This window comes from Rhipicephalus sanguineus, chromosome 6, assembly GCF_013339695.2.
Source record: "Rhipicephalus sanguineus isolate Rsan-2018 chromosome 6, BIME_Rsan_1.4, whole genome shotgun sequence".
NCBI lineage: Eukaryota > Metazoa > Arthropoda > Arachnida > Ixodida > Ixodidae > Rhipicephalus > Rhipicephalus sanguineus.
Window position 1 is genome coordinate 140144504 of NC_051181.1, and position 20302 is coordinate 140164805.

Sequence of the window (20302 nt, forward strand, 5' to 3'; positions counted from 1 at the left end):
AAGATAGTGGCGCTGACTAACACTCCTAGGTTTAAGTGCAGATATATACTCCATAAAGTGGACGGGAGGATGACCGCCGCCGTATCTCACTGGTAAACCATCGGATGCGTTATTCGAAGGTCGCAGGATTGGTCCCTGCCGGCGGCAAGTTATCTTTTCGTCCACTTTACTTTCTTCACATCTGCATCATAATTATTACAAATAACATCCCTTATACTTTCTTTGGCTTTCTTGTCTGTTATTTCTAATTAATGTTGTGTCTAGCTAAGCAAAAAACGAGGTCTTAGTATCCCCCTTGTTTCGTTCAATATGTAATTGAGTCAGGACGATAAAAGCAGGTATGTGTAAGTTAAAGACCATTTGTAACGAAATTTTACTTGGGATACCCTATATGTTACGAGAGTATACACCACTGAAGCATTCTTGACAAGGCTGCAGGACCGCTTATGGTGTAATTTTCTTGTCAGCATTGAGTGCACCACGCTTGCACCTGGTGGTGGTTGTCGCCGTGACGTAGATCCAGGAACGCCGCCTCCGGGATGTTTCAGTGTCCCCTTATCTCGGAGGTCATGTTGAGGAAGTGCGCGTTCTACGCCATGCCCCTGTCGTGCGTTGCTGCCGTCTAGCGCTGCAAAAATAACATTCAGCCGGCAGCGGGTGAGACAGCGCTTTACATCGTAGGGGTGCACATATCAAAGCACGTTTTTCGTGGATATCAAAGCCCGTTTTTCGTGGGCACAAGAATGATAAGACACACATACTAAGTAAAAATTGTTTAGTATGAAACCGCAGTCCCGTATTAAGAAATGGCTGAAATTCTGGTATTTCAAGTGCCATATGCACGGTATGTTAGGAGTTAAACAGATATCAGATGCGTGGTGCGTTAGCATCCTTGAGTCATGTCCGTTTCAGAGTGCGGGCACTGGCATCGAACCTGCGAGCTCAGCACTTGCAGAAAAAACGAGGAATTCGGTAGCCGAGGTGGGCCAATATCTGAAAGATTGATGACGATGCGAATGTGAACGTAGACGGAAAACGAGGGCAGGTTGGCCGTTTCTCTCGGCTTGGCTTGCAAGAACTCGACTGCGGCAGCCGCGAACAATAGACAAGTCCTGTACAGTACGCTCCAAGATTTACAACGTCTATGTTTACACAACCGTAACGGTGTCCAAGACGTCACTGAAGGTGTTGTGAAGGTTGAAATATGTTCGTCTACGTTAAGATCGCTTCCCGAAAACTTCGAGTGGCCAATAAAAGCCCCGGATAATTATTTTCCGGAAACTTAACGTTTGATATTAGTTTTAGAATAGGGTACCCAAAGTTTTGCGTGCGCACTCCTCTGCGTTTGCTGCCACTGAGCATGCGTCATGCGCCATAATCTTAGGTGCCCACGTTAATATTTAAATAGCGTATCGTACCCAATGACCGATATCTCTGCGTACCCTAATCTAAAACTGCTTAATAGAGAGTTTTAGAATAGGGTACTCAAAGCTTTGCGTTATAGCTTTTTTCACCACTTCGCATGCGTCATACGCTATCCTCTTGGGTACCCACGTTAAGTGACGAAAATAGCGTACGTACGCAACGGACGCTATCCTTGCGTATTCTATTCTAAAACTGACTATTGTCAGTTGCACAATCAAGTACACCGGAGCAATGCGTAATGACAATAATGTAACTTTCATTCGGCACCGACAGCGCAATAAACTGCAGGTCAGCGATCATTTCTATTCCCGTACAAAGATTTACACACCCCTCCTTCCCTCACACGTTATATCCGAAATTCTTCTCAGTGCATTGCACCCCAGTCCCTAGAAGTTGGTAACACTCCCCTGAAACCGGTGTCCTGGATAAACTCCTGTTCCCTTGCAAGCGCAGTGCAGCACTCATCCGCTGTTTCTCATTGAACGCAAGCGTTCCTTTAATTGTTGAGTCGATGCCACCTCGCGAAGGAAACTCGAGCCCTTATCGAAGCACTGCAATTGTTCGAAGCTGTTCCGCGCGGCAATTTGTGTAGTACCATTCGTATACTGCTGCGGAGCGTCGTCACTGTGGCGACGCGTATTCAAGACAAATGACAGTGGAGGAGGGAACAGCGTTTAATTACTGCGGCTGCCGAACAGCGACATGCTTCGTTTGATTAACAGCTTTCCTCGTGATGTATGGTCGCTACCACGAGTGGTTGACTGCGCGACCGTGCCGGCACAGCTCGCCGATTCGGTATATAAGCAAAGAAGCGAAAGCAAAGGGACAATTTAGGGAGAGTAGCTAGGGAAATCGGGATCTCGATGGCGCTCAGCTGTTCCCATCTATACCACTTGAGTTTTACCGTATGCAGTCTATATGCGCGGTACGAAGCATACACCGTCGCATGCGTATGTCGTTTGATCATATATAGAACGCACAAAGTGTTCGCTCGCATGTTTGACACAGGCATACACGGCGATAGGCGTATCAGTTTCGACACGAAGCGATCTAGCGTGTCATTCCTTCAACTAATTTTAAGGAGTCTATCGAACACCGCGGAATGTGTTAGCATGACCTACTTATTAACGCGATAGCGTTAACAAGCTCGTTTCGCTGAAATTACGGTGTCGTTCGTTATGAGCGAAAAATCGGCGCTGTCCGTGAGCGAAAATTCGAGATAGGCGCAAATAAGCAAATAATAGGAATCTTCGTTTCAAGCGGGAATCGAACCCAGGTCTTCTGAGTGACAACCGGGTGTTCTACCGCAGAGTCACGCTAGTGCGTGAAAGTGGTTTGAAAGAAAAAAAAGACATATACGAATGTCACGTTGTGCGATTTTTAACGCGTATCATATTGTGTGGTAGAAACGTGCAATCACACCGGGCGCCAAACGCGTGATTTGCGCGACGAGTGGTTGGTTGAAAGGCCCATCAATTACAATGCGCACAGGCATAATTAACCATAATTATCAGCAACAGCATCAACAAACTGCGCAGATGCGCGTGTCGCCTTATGACGCGTAGTGTGTACTTCGCCGATTCGCAAAAGGAAGCATTATGGCGTAGTGGGCACTTCGCAACTGTACTTGCAGTAGGCATTCTAGGATAGTCTGAAGCAGCCAATGTTACGCGCACACTCGTTCGTTTCCTTACGGCGTACGGTTGAGGCATGCACCGAGAACCGAAGACAGGCTAGCGATTGAGAACGGGGCCCGATTATGCTATCTCATTGTACTATTGAAGCTAAGCTAAGGGGTCTTCCAAGTTCTTACATCACCCATCTTCTCTCGCTTTCATTGAGGGACTCTCATTCGTGTACCAAGCGTGTTCCGTTGATCTCTTTTTTATTGGCCCCCGCAAGTCGCGGGTTCGATAGCGGCCGCTGCGGTGGCATTTCGATGTAGGCGAAATGCAAGAGGCCCGTGTACTATGCGATGTCAGTGCACATTGAAGAAGACCAGATGGTCGAAATTTCCAGAACCCTGGGCTATACGGCGTGCCGCATAGTAATATCGTGGTCTTCGCGCGTAAAATCCGAAATATTCTTATTGTTATTATTATTATTCGAATCCCCTTTTTAAACTGGGAGGCGATATACGTATATATCGTGCCTCATGTACGATTTTTCTTTCTTTCTTTCTTTCTTTCTTTCTTTCTTTCTTTCTTTCTTTCTTTCTTTCTTTCTTTCTTTCTTTCTTTCTTTCTTTCTTTCTTTCTTTCTTTCTTTCTTTCTTTCTTTCTTTCTTTCTTTCTTTCTTTCTTTCTTTCCAGGGCCGTACCCAGGATTATTTTCGGGGGGTGTTTTTGTGTAGAATAGCTACCTTTGGCAACTGGTGGTCGCTGTGAAGGCGTGAAAGTATTTTAGTGTCACCCGGAAAGTTAAAGCATGAAAAAATTTCGCGGGGGTGTCAGAACCCCCTCAGCCCTCCCTTAGTTACGGCCCTGTTTCTTTCCGTCGCATTGTGTAATCCTCCCGGCTCCCTTCCTCAGTGCCAGGAGTTGGATCTTTTGTCCACGTGCTTAGCAGCGCAACACGTCTTTCGCTGCAACAACGACGGCAGTGCGTGAAACAATGGAATGCAAAAATTAAATGTGGTGACGTGGCATGACGAGGGACCTAGATAAAAGAGCACATTTCCATATCGGAAACGGCTGATTGCGGACACGCTCAGAGAGCATCAGTTGTTGGAAAACGGCGCATACAAACACGCATGCGATCGGCGCACCTTCAAGAGCATATTTGTGCACGCTCGCCGGCGCGCGCTATAGGTTTTTCGCGAACTATGCCACCGCCACCCCGAAATCTTTTACTCATAGAAACTTCGCTTAAAACGAGGATGATTTAGAGCACCATGCCAGATTTCTTTCGCATATGACCATGCGCTAGAGCGCGGCAGATAGTCCCTATAAATCACGTATGCGGGAATCAATTGACAGGAAACTTGTACTGTTTCAATTCCAACTCATAAACCCGGCAGCGCAACTGCATATGTGTAAAGGGAACCGCACAAAATACCCTGCTTTATAAATTGATGTGAACACTCACGTGCAGCAGCGCTGTTACTTACCCGTGCCAACAGCGTTTCAACATGCAGCCTAGCGGGCGGGGAAAACAGTTTTTAGTATAAGACATGCTTCCGCGGATTCAACTCTTACCTCGAGGCTCATATGTCCAGCGTATGATCTGCCTCGCGGCACCGGCGTGCTAGATTGTGTAGGAGCATGCACTACTTGGAACGCGCCTGCGCCATCGGGCTTTCATGACGGGCTCGGTTTGTCGGGAAGCAGCGCGCGTTCTCTCTGCTGCCAATTGGTCAGACAAAAAGCACATCATCTGGTTCCCGGCACACGTTGGCCGACACGTACACGGAACCATCCTCAACTGCCAACGAATTGGCTCACTCCCGGGCGCGAGGTCTCACATTCCACGTCGGGGAGAACCAATCGGAGGCTGAGGACGTTACTTGGTACTTCAGAGATCCGTTGTTAACATTTAATGAAATCTGCAAACATTACCAGTTGGAGAGGCGGAGGTACCCACTCCCGCACCCACACTTAAACAGGGCTCAATCAATCACTCTACGTTTGTTACAGACGGAGGCGTATGCATCGCCTTTAAAATGTTCCAAGTACATGGATGGCATAGAGCCGGGGTGCCCGCGTTGTGGCCACCCCAAATGCACCTTACAACACATGCTGTGGCAATGCCCTGCGTTGCGCGGGAGCAGCGAGTCTCCCTCTACGGAGGCGGACTGGAACTATCTGCTCACTAGCCAAGACAAAGGAGACCAGCTTAGGGCCATCCAGAGGGCCCGCGACATGGCCGTGGAGTTTAACCTCCCCGTCCCGTCGTGGGAGTGGCCCACCGGTGTCACCCCCTAAAGGGGGTCGAGCGCCGCCTCCGGATAATAATAAAGTTCTTTGCCTGCCTGCCTGCATTTCTTAGCAAGTGCTGACACCACCTTGGTGCTGACGCGATCGCGCGTTAGTCATCCCTCAAGGTAGTGTCATCAGTGTCATCCCCCGTCGGGTCCTCCTGGGCCTACGAGGCGGCGGCGATGTATGTCACCATATATAGCACGTCTATACTCTGTAAAACCTAATAAAAAGGATAGCTCCGTACACAGAACCACGAAGCGCCTGCCATTCGAACTAGCTGGTTTCCTCTCGAACCGTATTTTTTCTCGGCTAATGTAAATACTACGTACATTAGTGAAACTTGTTAAAATGGCTGATTGGGCGAGTTGGGGATTCATGATACTTGAAATGCGAGCGCGTAACTTAAACAGGGACTTCGGAAGACACGGACAAGCGCTTGTCCTTGTCTTCCGAAGTCCCTGTTTAAGTTACGCGCTCGTATTTCAAGTATCATAATAGTGAAAGGTCAGTCGTCACTACGACTGACCGTCGTAGTGACGTTTGGCTGAGTCGGCGATGTCAGAATCTCCGACTAAATTTATTAGGGTGTTCAAGTTTCCAACATAATGCCAGCGACACGAACGTGCGTCTCTGCGGGAAAGTCAACTATCTGAGACACTCGAGAAGTGTTTGACGTCCCGAAAATGTGTAAGCGCTATTGGATGGAGCACTTATGCGAACGTTCTCTGGGAGGAACAGCGATGGCTGTGGGTGGAACTGGCATTTTTAGGTGTAACCAACTGTAAAAGAACTTGTTGGTGGGCTGGTTGGTAAACCATTTCAAAATTATTTGAGCGCAAATACACGGGACATTCACAACACGCACATATCCAGGCACCAAATACGTACAGTCGCGCTCAATATGACTTGCAGCACGGGAGCGCGTGGCTTCACAAACTTAAAGGTCGCGAATGGCTTCAGCTTGCCCTCATTTGCCATGAGTGGTGTTGGAGCTCGTGAGGCCACGCGCTCCCCGTGAGCGTGACTGTACATGTACACTACACTCCACTGTTAAAGGGAACACTCGAATGAGCACCCTTCATATTGCTGGTCCCCTAACGGCAAATGGATGGGGAAACTTCGTTCGTGTATGGCACTGCTCTGTCAAAAGGAGTCGCAACTGTCAAGCGCCAGTAGTCTTATGCAAATCTAAGGCATTATGCTTTTGCAAGAGAGCGAAAATCCGAACATGCCTTGCACGCAAAGTGGACCCGTCTGTACATGTTTGGTGCCTGGATGTGTAGCTGTGGGCGTGTGTGAACTTGTTGTGTGTTGTACGCGTTTTGTGCCTGGATGTGTGGGTACGTGCATGTGTGAATGGGCCGTGTGTTTGCGCTTAAATAATTTTGAAATGGTAGCCGACTATAGCACCCTTCTCAATCGTACAGTACTCACGGATTGAAACGTCAAAATTGTAGGCTAAGCAATGCACATGCTTTCGTTTCCAGCGTCTTCAGTTCGTGTCGTATAGGCGTAATTTTTACTAGAACGCTTACATAAGAGCCAACATTATCTTTAGCGGCCAGATTAGTAGTGGCATCACGCGACTATCTCGATCAATCACTCATAGCGGTCGTTATACTAAAATAAAAAAAATGTCGCATTTCTATCCGTGAGGAGTGCGCAATTGCTTGGTCTGTTGTGGCCAACCCCTTCGACAGGTGGCTGCAGGTCATTCGAAGAACGATGAGTAATTTACGGCAGAACTATCGATGATCTATACCAGGTGTCTCAAACACGCGGCCTGCCGACTTTTCGCTAGCGGCCCGCTGCCCGCGCACATGAGTCTTCGCCCCATATGTTTTTATGACTGTGGCTGTTCGTAACATTGATAAATGGTGCTCGCATTATTTCCTCGCCTATGGTGTTTAATAACGCTTAGTTCGAGAAAGCTTCACAGACGTACTGGTCTTAAGCTTTTTTCTTTTTTTGCGAGGCACCCCATGCGGTCACCTTGTTTTGAAACATAACCGCGGAACAAAAACTCCATACTTCAATCCAGATTTTAGTCATTCTGTAGATCGGTATCGATATGTTTCTCGAATGCTTACGTGAAATCTCTTTCAGAAAGGATCCATATATGAGATATGGGAAAGGCCTTCTTTCCAATGGCTACGTTAGCTGACAATTTGGCCAAGCTCCTCCTCCAGCACCCCCCCCCCCCCCCCACCACCACCACCACCACCACCCCCGCTTCCGACTTTTCAGTGGCCCGGTGCTCTCCGGGACTCAATTTCGTGACTGCGGCCCGGTAGCTGACGTGAATTTGAGACCCTGACCTTTGGAACAGCAGAATCGTTTTGGTCAGAGACGGATCGCGTGATGCAGCTCATCCGTTATCAGACGCGATAACACGATGATGGTAGTCACGGACGTCGTCTTCTTTCTGATAACCTAGCCTTCTATGTCTTCGTCTGGCCCACCCACTCATCGTCATTTGGTCGCTGCCGCATTTGCGCTATCCCGGCGTTCAGAGCAGCTGCTTCGGCTTGTCTTTGCCTTTCGTGTTCTTTCCTCGACGTGCAGTGCCGCTAGTATAGCCGTGGCCTCCACGATTAGCTCCGGTAACGTGTCATTGCCGGAGCCAATCGCGGAGGCCACGGTTCAGCAAGCAGCTGTTACTTGGCGGAACTCGTGCTGGTGATCTCGTTCGCTTTAGTCGCCACAAAGTCGGTCGCGAAACTGAAGGTATACAGTACGCGCTGTTTCCTATTCGTGGTGTGTGGTGTACTGTGCCGGAGTGTCTGCTATTCGTGAAGTGAAGGTCGCACATGCCGTCTATAGTCAGAGGTAAGTGTGCCCCTATCTGCTGGTTATTTCTTTTCAAGTACTGGAGATGATGCTCAAACATGCGCACTCTGAGACAAAATCTTGTGAAACAACGTTGCCGAGGACGCTTCCTCGCTTCGCGGCCCACGTGCGAAGCTCTGTAATTGACTACGGTGCACGCAGTATTCGCATGCAGTTAGCTTGCACCGGAGCTCTGCGTGACCTGTTTTGGAAAGCAATGTTCTGGCGGCTGGTGCGGTACAGTGCGGACTGATGGTCACCGTCGAAATTGCTCACCGACTCTTGATCGGTTTTTACGGGGCTACGGCAATATGCGTTTGACTTGCATGCAAGATGCATTTCCATTTCGGATTCTACTTGCACATAAGACAAAGCATGCGCGCCTCCAGGAGCATTTCCTCACAATTTTGCGTTGTCGTATATTATCCACAGCAACTACAGACACTTGAGGAGCGATGCATGTACGAGCATATGCTGAAATGTATACATTGCTCAGGTTGCGTTGTGTGTTTACAAATTATCTGACAACAGCTTTGGGGAAAAAAAACAAAAAAAACAGAAAGGTACTCAAACAGGCAACACTGATAATTGCGCGTTGGCGTTGTTTGTCTTTGCCACATTTAAAATAGTGCACGGCACAAAGTACCCTGATCTGCTGTGGCTATTATTTAGATATTTGGGTGTTTAGCTGTCTGCTACGTGTTGCATGCCGTGTGCACACTACTTGATCAAATGTTGCTCGCTGGCAGCACATAGCACTTGCTTAGCGCACATGACTGACAGCAGGCGATTCTAGAGAAGTCATGGCCGTACATGCATTATTTGTTTGTTCGTTCGTTCTTTTTTGGAAAAAAGAAAGCTGCCGTATACATATACAGAGCTTCCGCGCGTCTTTCTCAACTTGAGCTGTATGGTCTTCTTACTGACGAGAGCAGCTGAAAAGAAGAATCAAGAAAACACGCCGAGAGCACGTAACAGGGATAGACGTGGTCTCATTTATTGCAGGTCAGTATTGCTTTTGAGGATGGGATGCTACATGACAGATACACGAGAGCTGGGATGACGTGAACGTGTATGATATGTACAACACAGCTTTTTTTTTTTTTGTCTCAGGGTGATGCGACATGATGTTGTTGAACGCTTCGTTTTCGATTGATCAACATGCTCGGGCGGATCTTCTGAGAGTAGGTGGTTTATGTCGAAGGGTCAAACTCTGCGACTATAGTGTTTTTCGCAGACTACAGAACATCGGGTAGAAACGCGGACACGTTACACTGATGTTATCAGGTAACGTCTTCATTCTTTTTTTTTCCTTGAGCTTTCTGTTGCTGAAAGTGCCGAGGGCACGCAGGGTCTGGGGGTCGATGCAGGCGGTAGATCTGTTCCAACACGTATGATCTCGCATTTCGTAGTAACGCATTGACAGTAAGGATTGTTCAAGTGTATATTACGGGGTTTGATGTTCATCACATCCTGTATTCTCCACGGGCAGACTCAATTCTTTGGTCACATGAGGCGTTCCGCTCGCTTTTTGGTTTACATCTCGGCATTGGCACAAACCTTCGCAACGAAAAAAGAGGCAACTTGATCACACTTGCCTAGTGGTCAGTTCGTGAGGGCCGTGACCGCTGCATTCGCGTGGCTGAGTACGAGTTCTTTCAGTTCCTCGCACCATTAATGGCCGCATCTTGACTTCGAAGGTGGACGAGTTTTTACCTGACGACTGCATACAGCCACGCGTCACTCAACGCGGGATATGTTGCCGCATCACTCACTGTCCCAAAATAAATAACAATCGACACGTGCTCTCACGGCACACACGGGCGTCAGCAGGCGATAGGACACGTTCAGTACGGCCTCCAGACGCTGTGGTGATCTCCCTGTGTCCGTAATGAATCCAGTACGGATCCTGCCAGCGACGGTGTCTGTGGTACGACAATGTCATCCGTTGTGTGTTGTTGCTGTTGCTGCTGCTGCTGTTGTGCCAACGACAGTTGCTGTTGTTGATGCGTCCTTATGCTCGTCGTGTCCGCGTGAATGAGCGTGTTGTCGAGTCGCTGCTGTTGCGACTGCTGCATCGTCGAGGTGGTCGTGCCGAACCCTGCCGCGTCCATGACGCACTTCAGGTCGTTACCCAGGAACTTGGAACGACGGGTGAGACATCGATCCGTACAACTGCGGATACAGCAGTGACGGCGGCATCACCGGCGGGCTCAAGTAGACTCCCGTGGTCGTGTGAGGCTGCGTGGTGGTCGTCGACGTACCCGTGGAAGTGCCGTTGCTGCCGTAGTACGAGTGCGTGGGCAGGAACCCGCCGTAGTTGGTCGGGTTAGGCAAGAAGTCGAGGCTCGAAGACGATGGGGAGGAGCTCGAGCTGCCGCCTCCTCCGTTGCCGTTACCCAGTAGCAGGGACGACGGCGACTTGGTGACGCGCGGTGGCGTGAGCAGCGAGTCGGAGTGCTGGTTCTGCAGCGCGACGTTGCCTGCGGACAAGGCGTTGACGTCGAGCGTCAACGATCGCGTGCTTGAGAGCGGCGAGTCTGAGGAAGGCGTCGATGCCGTGCCCAGAAGCGTGGACGGCACGGCCGCGGTGCCTGCGTGGCTGCCGATCGAATCCACGGGACAGGAAACGAGGCTCGCCGGTGAGTGGCTGCTGTCCAGGAGCGCTGCGAAGAAGGGAAACGCGTCTCTGAGAAAAACGAGCTGCTGATGAACCTTAAGCTTTTGACGTCGTGAAATAAAATTATTTCTACGTGTGCATAGGCGATCTTATCAGAGCCACAGCATCCACGGGCAGATCCAGCCGAATGTCCTGTTACTTTCAAATACTGCGAATCATTTAGAATTACTCAGAATTGCTTCTCAGTTACTTCCAATTGCTTCTGTTACTTCTTAATTACTCTCAGTTGCTTCGTAGCTACTCAGTTACTTCTTAATTACTTCTTATATCCCTTAGTAGTGTTTTAGTGCAGTGTTCGACGTATTGTATGACCCATGGAGCCACGAGGCTACCCGTTTGCAGTTTCGCTTTCATTTTTATTTTAATTGATTTGATTGGTGTCGACGCCGACCGTCACTTTTCGCGTTTGATGAGGCATTTAAGGATTTCACCTTGAAAATTTTAGACGTAGCGTGCACTCACTGTTGTGGAGAGACAGTCCCGCCGCGTTGTCGGATGCCGCGACGGCTGCCAGAGAGGAGACGTTTGCCGCGAGCGAAGTGGCCACCGCGGCGCTGGCGTCCAGCGAGTAGCTGACCGGCACGGGCGCCGTGCTGAAGCCGCCTGTGCCCGTGGCTGGAGCCAGGTACGGGTTGTAGTGAGGGTAAGCCGCGCCCCAGTGGGCGTCGGCGGCGCTCAATTGCTGCAGCGCTGCCTGCGCCAGTTCTGAAAAATCATGGAGACAAAATAGAGACGTAAGTCGCGGGATCTCTTACTGATACCAAACGTACATACTTGGACGCGCTGTACGAGAGAGAGAGAGAAGCGAGGCAGGGGGGTGAGAGGACTCACGAGCAATCTGAGTACGAGATAAGAAATTGTCGCCATCAAGCTCTAGCAAAAGGGCACGATATATCTGGCTACCAGGACATACCGATATTACTGGTAATCAATTAGCCGACAACGCAGCCCGATCGGCCCATGAAGGAACCGAAGTAATTCCGATTCCTCTATCAAGGACTGATGCGGCAACGCAACTTTATTTGCTGGGTCGTAGTCTTAGACATACTTTGGTCGTCTCCTATCTTCCAAAGATGGGCTGTGCGAACTATAGCAAAGCGATCAAGCACAAAGACCTCGTTATGTGCGTTAAGCAGCATATTAGATGCAATGTCGGGCCTTTCAAATCAGCGATGGGTTTTAGTAATTAAATTACCTGTAATAAATTGGCCCAATCGGAAAGCTCTAATGATTCGCTATTTCATATAGAAAATCCCAAACTTAACTGACATCCTATTTGTAAATGTTAGTATCAGCTTCACTTGCGCATTTCATATTCGTTTATATTCTTTGTTATTTCCTTCCCTCTCCTCTGGAGTCTTTGAATCTCATTCACCACCGCTATACAGAGTAGCATGTCAGCGGTCACATACACGCCGGCAACAATCTCCGTTTTTCCAATAGTCTCTGTCTCTCTATCAAGTATGAAGTAAATATTAAACGGTAAAGCAATAAAGTATGAAATAACGTATTTTGAAGCGTCAGTAATGGTCCTAATGTATTAATTTTTGTTTTTCTATGCCATTACATTCACACTGTACGGCAGTAATAAAACCCATTCTTTCTTAATTACGTTACCAAGCGGCAAGCTCGTTGTAAGTTGCCTACATGTCACTTCGCGTGTCCAGAAAAACGTTTAGCTAAATAGGAACTTCGTCCAAAAAAATAAAAGAAAGTGTGTGCGGCTCAGTGATGCGCACTACAACAGAACACGAATGTGTTGTGTATAACTATACGGCAAACAGTGGCAGACGCGATATTTGAGCGTTGACAGAGTGCACCCCACCGCTCGCCTTCAAAGTAATGTAAGTGAAGTGGAAAGATCTAATACCAGTAATCATAACACGTGAAAGCTACAAAAGTACACTGCGTCCTAAGAAGCGGTAACTATTTTATGAATCCCCTTGCTGTCACCCTGACCTAGCGGCGACGATACGAAACGTGGAAGAATCTACGTGCTCTCAAACCTAGCGCGTACGTGGGGTGATGTTTTCTACTGCAGAAAACGTTGCCCTCTTTTATTTTCAAGGGCCGTTCTCTACTGTATTCGTCGCTCCAGAAAAGAAAGTGTGGTTGAGTATACGGTTTTTCATACTGCCGATGGCACATTTTGGTTGATGCGATTCCCCCCCCCCCCCGTCCCCTATTTCTTTATCGTTAAACACTCTATTTTTTGTTTGCGCCGTGGTTCAGTTTTGGAAATCGGAACACCCGACTGCGACGAGGCTGTCATTCGTTCGCTGCGTTTCTACCGAGACGGAGATGAAAGAGACGTTTATGACGATCTCATCGTCTATATCTACTCGTCCTTCGATTGTCCTTTCTCGCATTTTTTGTACTTGATCCGCGCATCGCCACGGGCAAAAAACGGTTCATTTTCGCGGCCGTAATAGAGACCAATATCGGGGAGCCGCTTTCGGGGCCGCGACAGAGAACCCAACGGCGCAGGTCAGTCCCACGTATTGACTAAAGCGTCAAGGAGAGAGCGTCTGCCCTTGTTTGCCGTGCGGATTGCTACCGAAGAATCTGGGGAAACATTGTTGACCCTTAGCTTTTCCCCTTCCCCGTGAGGCAGCGGCTGGCGCCGCGTCTGAACTGCCTGCTCCGCAAGGATAAGGTTATTACACCGACGTCTCTTCGCTCGAGGCGTATAGGGGAACAATCGGCTTCTGAGTGTCTCGGAGACCGGACTGTGTGTGCCCGTATATGTCTTGAGACGACGCGAAGACTTGTTTACACGTGGGTCTTAAAGGGAGCCCGATGGGAAGGAAAGTTGGCGGTCTTGACGAATGGGTCGTAAAGGCAAACGGATTGCCGCAGGTTATCCCAGTTATGGAGTCGCGGAAGTTAGCTTTGGACGCGGCTGGGGATTGTGTAAATCCCCGTACCCTGGCTCGCCACTTGCTTCTAAGACGCCTGATGCGGGTGGTTGTGGGCGCACCTGAAAGGGGTTGAATTTTGGGCGACTAAGCATAGAACGTGCGCGAGTGGCTTTGGCCTGTAACGCTCGGCTCGTCCTACGCGACGACATTTACGAGCGAAATTCTTTTTTGTCGTCGACGTGTTTTGTGGCGATGTTTGAGCGAGCTACCACTAGTTTGTCATAAATACATCGCACTCGCGCTGTATAATGTTGCACTCCGCATTGCTCTTTATGATATTGAACCGTTGGTGTCTTCTCCGTAATAGTGCGGGAAAAGCTTTCGTTCTCCTTCCGGTTGACCACGGTGTTCCATAGAACCGGCATAAACTGAGACGAAAGACAATACGCTCAGAAAGGCAAAGCAGGGCGCATCGTAGTCACCTGAGAGAGGGCCGAAGACTGCCATATTCTTTTACTCAACAAGAACTGTCGCGTCATTGTTCAAAGAGCAGGGTCATAGGCACGCATGTTTTTTGACGATAATGATGACGTCCAAGGCCCCTCTTACGTTGAATTCCAAGAATTGTTTACTTTCATTTTTACTCCCGGAAAGCCAGGTTACAAAGACAAAGACATACAGAATCACATGATATCGCTTCATTTTCTTTTGACTTTTAATTCATTGTGAAACCACTTGTATTTTGGACTCTACCAAAGGCGGGGAACAAAGGGAGGGAGGGGGGGTTGATGAAGCTTTGTCCCCCCCCCCCTTCCCGCCCTCTAATGGGCACGCCTATGGCAGAGCGCCTTACGCCGCCGTATATCCCCGAAAGAAGACGACAATTCGCCCTTGCCACGAGCCCTCGATAACCGCACAGAGTTTGCCTGTCTTTTTTAACATTATTTTTTTCTGATATTACTAGGCGTTTACATTTACAATATACCTGATAAGAAGGACCGACCGTTACAGTCAGCATTCGAAGATGTTTGAGACTAGGCTACGCAGATGTGCCGATCTTAGAGAACCCGGCAGACATCGTTCTTCGACCTTTTGTTAGCGGTTATAGTGTGCCGGGCTTTGCACGTCACCTTGGCAAACACGCGAGGTTTGACGAACCTGGATCGGAGGCCTCCCGCTCGGCCAATCTGACTGATTGTTATGCATGACCTCCGTTGGGCGAAGAGCGGATCTTTTGTTCATCATCGATCTCTTCCTCTTCTCTTCCTGCCGCCACTTTTTTTCCCGACTGCCACCGTAACTCTTGGCACCTGTCCTCAACTATTTATGCAGATGAGACGACAGCAAGCTTCAAGGAATCACGGTGACCCTAATTATCATCCAAATTGAATTTCTCGTTCCTTCTTATTTGCTCGCGCCGATGGTGCCTTTTAAATCGGTTTTACTTTTTCCGTCTTCTACACGTCCTTCCGCACAGTTCCCTTCATCGGATCAATGCAGTTCTCTCACATTATTTTCCTGACTCAAAGCATTAGCCATGCCCTAATATAAAATCTAAGAATTCGTTTCAAGCTTTGCCTCGTTGTAGATAGTAAGCGGTGGCCATGCATACGTCATGCATATGTCCATGCATATGTCAAACAAAAAAAGGCAATCGGTTACGTTTGCCTTTTTATTGCACTGTCACGCGCTTGTCTGTATCATATGACCTATAATGACGCAATGGTATTATATCCTGGCGGTGTTACGTATTTTTTATCCAATACTTGCTTTCATGCTATGCAACCTCTTGCTGTTTTTTTTTTGCTTATCTCTTAATTTGTTGTTTTTTCACTGTTTTCTTTTCTTCTAACATCTGAATCAGTCTGTAACATGAAATTTTTTTTGCTCTGTGACAATTTGTGAACCCTTTTATGCATCCAGTGTATTATGTATTGAATTGTACCATATTCCCTCTCACCCTATACCTCTTCGGGAGCCTGTGAGATATCTCTAAATAAAAAAATATATATAATAAACAGGACTACATATATGTAACGCGTAGACACAATACCTTACTGACTTTGCACCTTACTGATCTTACATGAGCTGTGCACTCATTCCACACGAAATTCCTGTGACGCCTTTTCGCGTTTGGATGTTTTTTATTGATCTTACAGCTTTCTCCGTGCAGCACCTGCGGGGGAAGATTCTGTACGCAAAAATGAAATTACGTTTAAGGTAGGATGCTGCATGGTGCCAATGTCGGCGCATTACGTATCGGTATATGAATCGAACGCTGCGACGCAACCACGTTGTTTTGCCCCGTTCATATCACAATAACTTCTACAGACTCATTGTATGATATCAACCAAGCGCGTAGTGGCTATTCGCGGACAGTATATAATCGAGACTTCGAATTTAGTGCAATAACGCGTTTGCTTCGCAGTGTTGCACCGAAAGGTTGTCGACACACATCAACTGAACTTCCGGTCTGTCAGATGCATAATGAGTACCAGAATTGTATACTTCTGAATTTTTCACGATAATCTTTTACCAGCGAAGCTGTTTAAACTGGCCGTACTTTGTGCGGCCTATCAGAGAACTATCATCATTATGAATTGGTATGTGCCACAAAAATTGGGCAAATCCCACCACTCACTACTGGTCTACTGAAGATGAAGAAGGCAACGATTAGCCCAAAAATGGCTATCATCATGGGTATGTGCCGCGCAAAATTGGGCTAATACCACCACTGGTTCACAAAGAGAGAGAAAGAAAGCTATAGAAAGAGAGCGAGAAAGTGTTGAGAAGAAATAATGGGAACAAAAGACATAAAAAAGATAGAAATACAGAGAAGAGAGAGAAACACAGAAAGAGAGGGAAAGAGATGAGAAATACAGAAAGATCAAGAGAGAAATAAAGAGAAAGAAAGAGAGGAGAGAAAAAGCAGAGATAAGAAGAGGGTCGTTCTATGAGAGGGTGCGAACGCTTGGTTCTGGAGTTTGGGACATCAGCGTCGTGAGTCACGTGACTAACCTAGCAAGAGCCTGAGCAGACAACCTAGAAGCAACAGATTAGCTTCAGAGTCGTCCAGTTTCGCAGTTTTCAAGCCTTGCGCGACATAGTGCGGAGCTTCGTCATTTTGTTTAAAGGCAGGGGCGTAGCCAAGGGGGGGGGGGGGGGTTGGGGGGGTTCAAACCCCCCCCGAAATTTTTCAGTTTGCTTGGTATATAGGCACGCACACATACAAACGCAACGCACGAACATACATAAAGATTGTTGAACCAGCCCCGAAAAAAATTTCTGGCTACGCCCCTGTTTAAAGGAATATGAAGTAAATGCATGCGACCGTTTGTGATCCAGGTGCCCCAACCAATGAGAATGCGTACTTGTCCTTGCCCGTCTTTCCAACGCGTATAGTAGGGCTTCTAATAGAGACTTCAGCTGGGCCTCCGAGTGTCTCGCTTATGTATTCCGGTTTATCGTTTTCGCCTCCATCTTTTTACTCCTTTCATACTCCTTTTTTACTCTCACACAGAGCAGTGAAAACACACCGGAACATCGCTATCTGGTCGGCCGCACCAGGCCTGCCAGGATGGTTAACCGCCCATTCACAGAAAGCAAACAAACTTCTGGTCATCACTGGCCTCGCGAACTTCAGTGCGAGTCGCTATGAAGGCACTGCTGCGTTGCCTTGTGAATGTATTGGATAGCGTTTTAGTGTTTTAGTCGGGCCGTGATGTTAAGTGTCCTTGTAGTGTCTTCATAAACATTTCTTTCCAATTGTTCGTTCATGCCCCCTTTCCCTGCTCAAATGTAGGGCAGCAAAGGCAATTACTGTGGTCAAGCATCCTCCCATCTTCCCCCTCCCCCCTCTCTCTCTTTATCAATCTACTGTGCTACCACATGAAAGGGGAACCAAACGACATTTTGGAGAGGATGAAGTGAGCACGACAGATACAGCGGTTCACTTCGTATTCACTCGTCCTGTCAAATCGCCGTTTCGTTCCCTTCATGATGCACCAACCAGACCCGTCACACACACTGCCATACTGCCACATTTCTCTGCTGACATTCACTGACCGTGGTGCGAACCGGCCCGGGTATCCTCGGGGAATGTCCAGCGCCACTGTTCTGCCGTCTTTCGGCGCAGGTGATCCCACTCGCGCAGTGGGTCCAGGAACGGAGGCCGCTGGCCGAACGCACTGGCGAATGCACGGAACTGCTGCTGTTGGCCTGCACAGGAAAAAAAGGGAAAAGGCAGAGCGCATTAAGCACACGCATTTCAGAAATTTTTTTATTCCGACGAAGATTAAGTGCTATAAGCGTTTGTTGCGATTGAAAACTTCCCGTAGACCCTTCACAATCGTCTAGTGGTTGCGGTGCTCGACTGGTGACCCGAAGGCCACGGGATCGATCTCGGCCGCTGTGGCCGCATTTCGATGGAGGCGAAATGCTACGGCCCGTGTTCTTAGAATAGATGGTCAAAATTTCCGGAGCCTTCCACTACGGCGTCGCTCATAATCATATCGTCCTTTTGAGACGTAGAACCCCCAAATTGCTATTACTAAGAACTTCCAGAAAATGCTCGTTCACAAGCACCGAATATATCGAATAACTTATTGCGCTTGGAATATATGCACAGACGCTGAGGACGCTGCTTGTTAATGTTGCCAGCAACGTCACGGTGCTCGTATTCGAGGTATATTGCACATGGATCTGCAATGTGCAATATACATGACCTCTGTAATGCAAAAAATACGTATATGTAATGTGCATATTAACTGTAGTGTATAGACCGTTTTCACGGAGAGGAGGAGCGTAGCCTCGAACCGGTGTATTTTCACCGCTTCTCTCTCCCACCTCGGCCGACCGCTGCCGTGGTGTGTGCGGATTCCCGAGTTTGCACTGCGTGGTGCGTGAGAGGGTCAGCGTGTTTCCATTTTTCGCGCGCTGAAACAATTGTGCCGCCGCAAATCGAAATGTCGGACGAGAACAGGTCGACAAGCTACCACTGCGCGGTGTTTGGCTGCGGCAACAGCTACGGAAGCCTGAAAGACTGGCAGCCAAGGCATGCGAAGTGCACAATGTTTTAAATGACTTCGCTTCTCTCAGGTCGCACGCCTTCTTCTCCGACAAATAGTATATTATTATGTGGGGTGTCTGCACTTATGGCCATTTCTCCAGGACACCACACAAGCTTGTGATTGTGCTGGGTGCTGGTACACCTTATCATCTGCTCCAAGAGAACCAATGTCAAGGCTGACGATTAATACACAAAATGTTTGGCAAGAGTTGTTCTCATGAACCTCTCTATTTCTATGCTACAGCACAGATTTACAATGCCTGCGGCTAGAAAATGTTCCATCTTAGTGCGTGCAATTCGAGCTTATTGAATGAGCACTTTTCAATTTACATGACAGAAGGCCCGCATGACATGTGTTCTTTGGCGTAGGTACGCGTTTCTAAAGTTTCGTCGAGAGCACGTCTTTCTCGACTTGTCAATTTCGTGACGATAAACTTGGGTAGTTTATGACAACCGCATTTTTTTTTAGCGCGGCAGCCTGGGTGTCGTGAATAATCGGCCCAGTTCGTTAAGCCAGGTCGTTACCTGGACACGTGCGCTCGTCGTAATGCTTCTGAAATACTCACCGAAAACAAAATTGGCAATCATGTTAACCAAAAACGAGCGCCCTTTCGGTGTATCGCTAGTGGCGGCGGCTCGCGCCGAAGCGAACTTACGCCATGCCACTCTTCCAGGCGTGCAACAGGCTTATTTTTATTTATCATAGCGTTGTTTCTACGCCGAATTTTGAGCTCACACGTCGTACTTCTGTTCCTTATCCTGTGCAAGGATCAGAGGCTACAAGCTACGACGGCGACACGAATAAAACACAGGCATCGGTGTTTGTGCTCCTGTCGTTCCGTGAACATTGTATTGCAACTTGCCAAGCGGAACCAAAAGGGTCTGTGAGGGATTAGAGTTACGTTAGAACTTGAATAATCACGGCATGGGAACCGGGAGCCATCTTAAACATAATGTGCGCACCTAGCGCGCAGCCGGACAATGGCCTACGTGTTCGCTGGTTTCCATTTACGTTTCTCCCGATTATACTTCGACAGTGTTGTTCTAAATGGTAACGCTCTTTATAGTGATTATTCAAGAACCTCACCGGCCAGCTATAACAAAACATGCAATTACCAATTTACACATGCTGCTTAACTTAAGAACTGCATTGGCATTACTCTCATCGTTCGCAGCTGCGGGAACCTCTCGTGGGCCGCCGCTGCTTGCTTTTCAGCATTTTTAAGCTGAAAGCTTAGCGATTATTTATCAGCGCCTTTACACTCGAAAAGCGTTGCCCTATTTTGCCCGTGTACCGCGAAGAACAGCAATACCTGTGAACCGAGCGCATACGCTGCATACACCGCCGCGGAACCCCACACACCGGAAGGGCGGCGAAACGTCGCCGACGATAGACGGCGCTGCGGCGGTGGAGTGCTTTAAAAATGGCAGCCTCCTTGTGAAATGGTGTATAGTAACAGAGCGAAACGTCGAGTTACACGCACGTGTATGGCGCACAAATCGTGTCGTTTTAACATTT

At 48.2% G+C, this 20302-nt stretch overlaps 1 protein-coding gene across 1 annotated transcript in view; it reads right to left on the minus strand.

Moving 5' to 3' along the window:
* Window positions 1-11383: 11383 nt before the first annotated feature.
* LOC119396564 (runt-related transcription factor 3) overlaps window positions 11384-20302 on the minus strand; it is a 49457-nt gene continuing 40538 nt past the window's right edge. Inside the window, exon 4 of the mRNA XM_049417141.1 lies at window positions 11384-11559. Coding sequence (XP_049273098.1) covers window positions 11530-11559 — 30 coding nt within the window. The 3' untranslated portion in view covers window positions 11384-11529. The remainder of the gene's footprint in view (window positions 11560-20302) is intronic.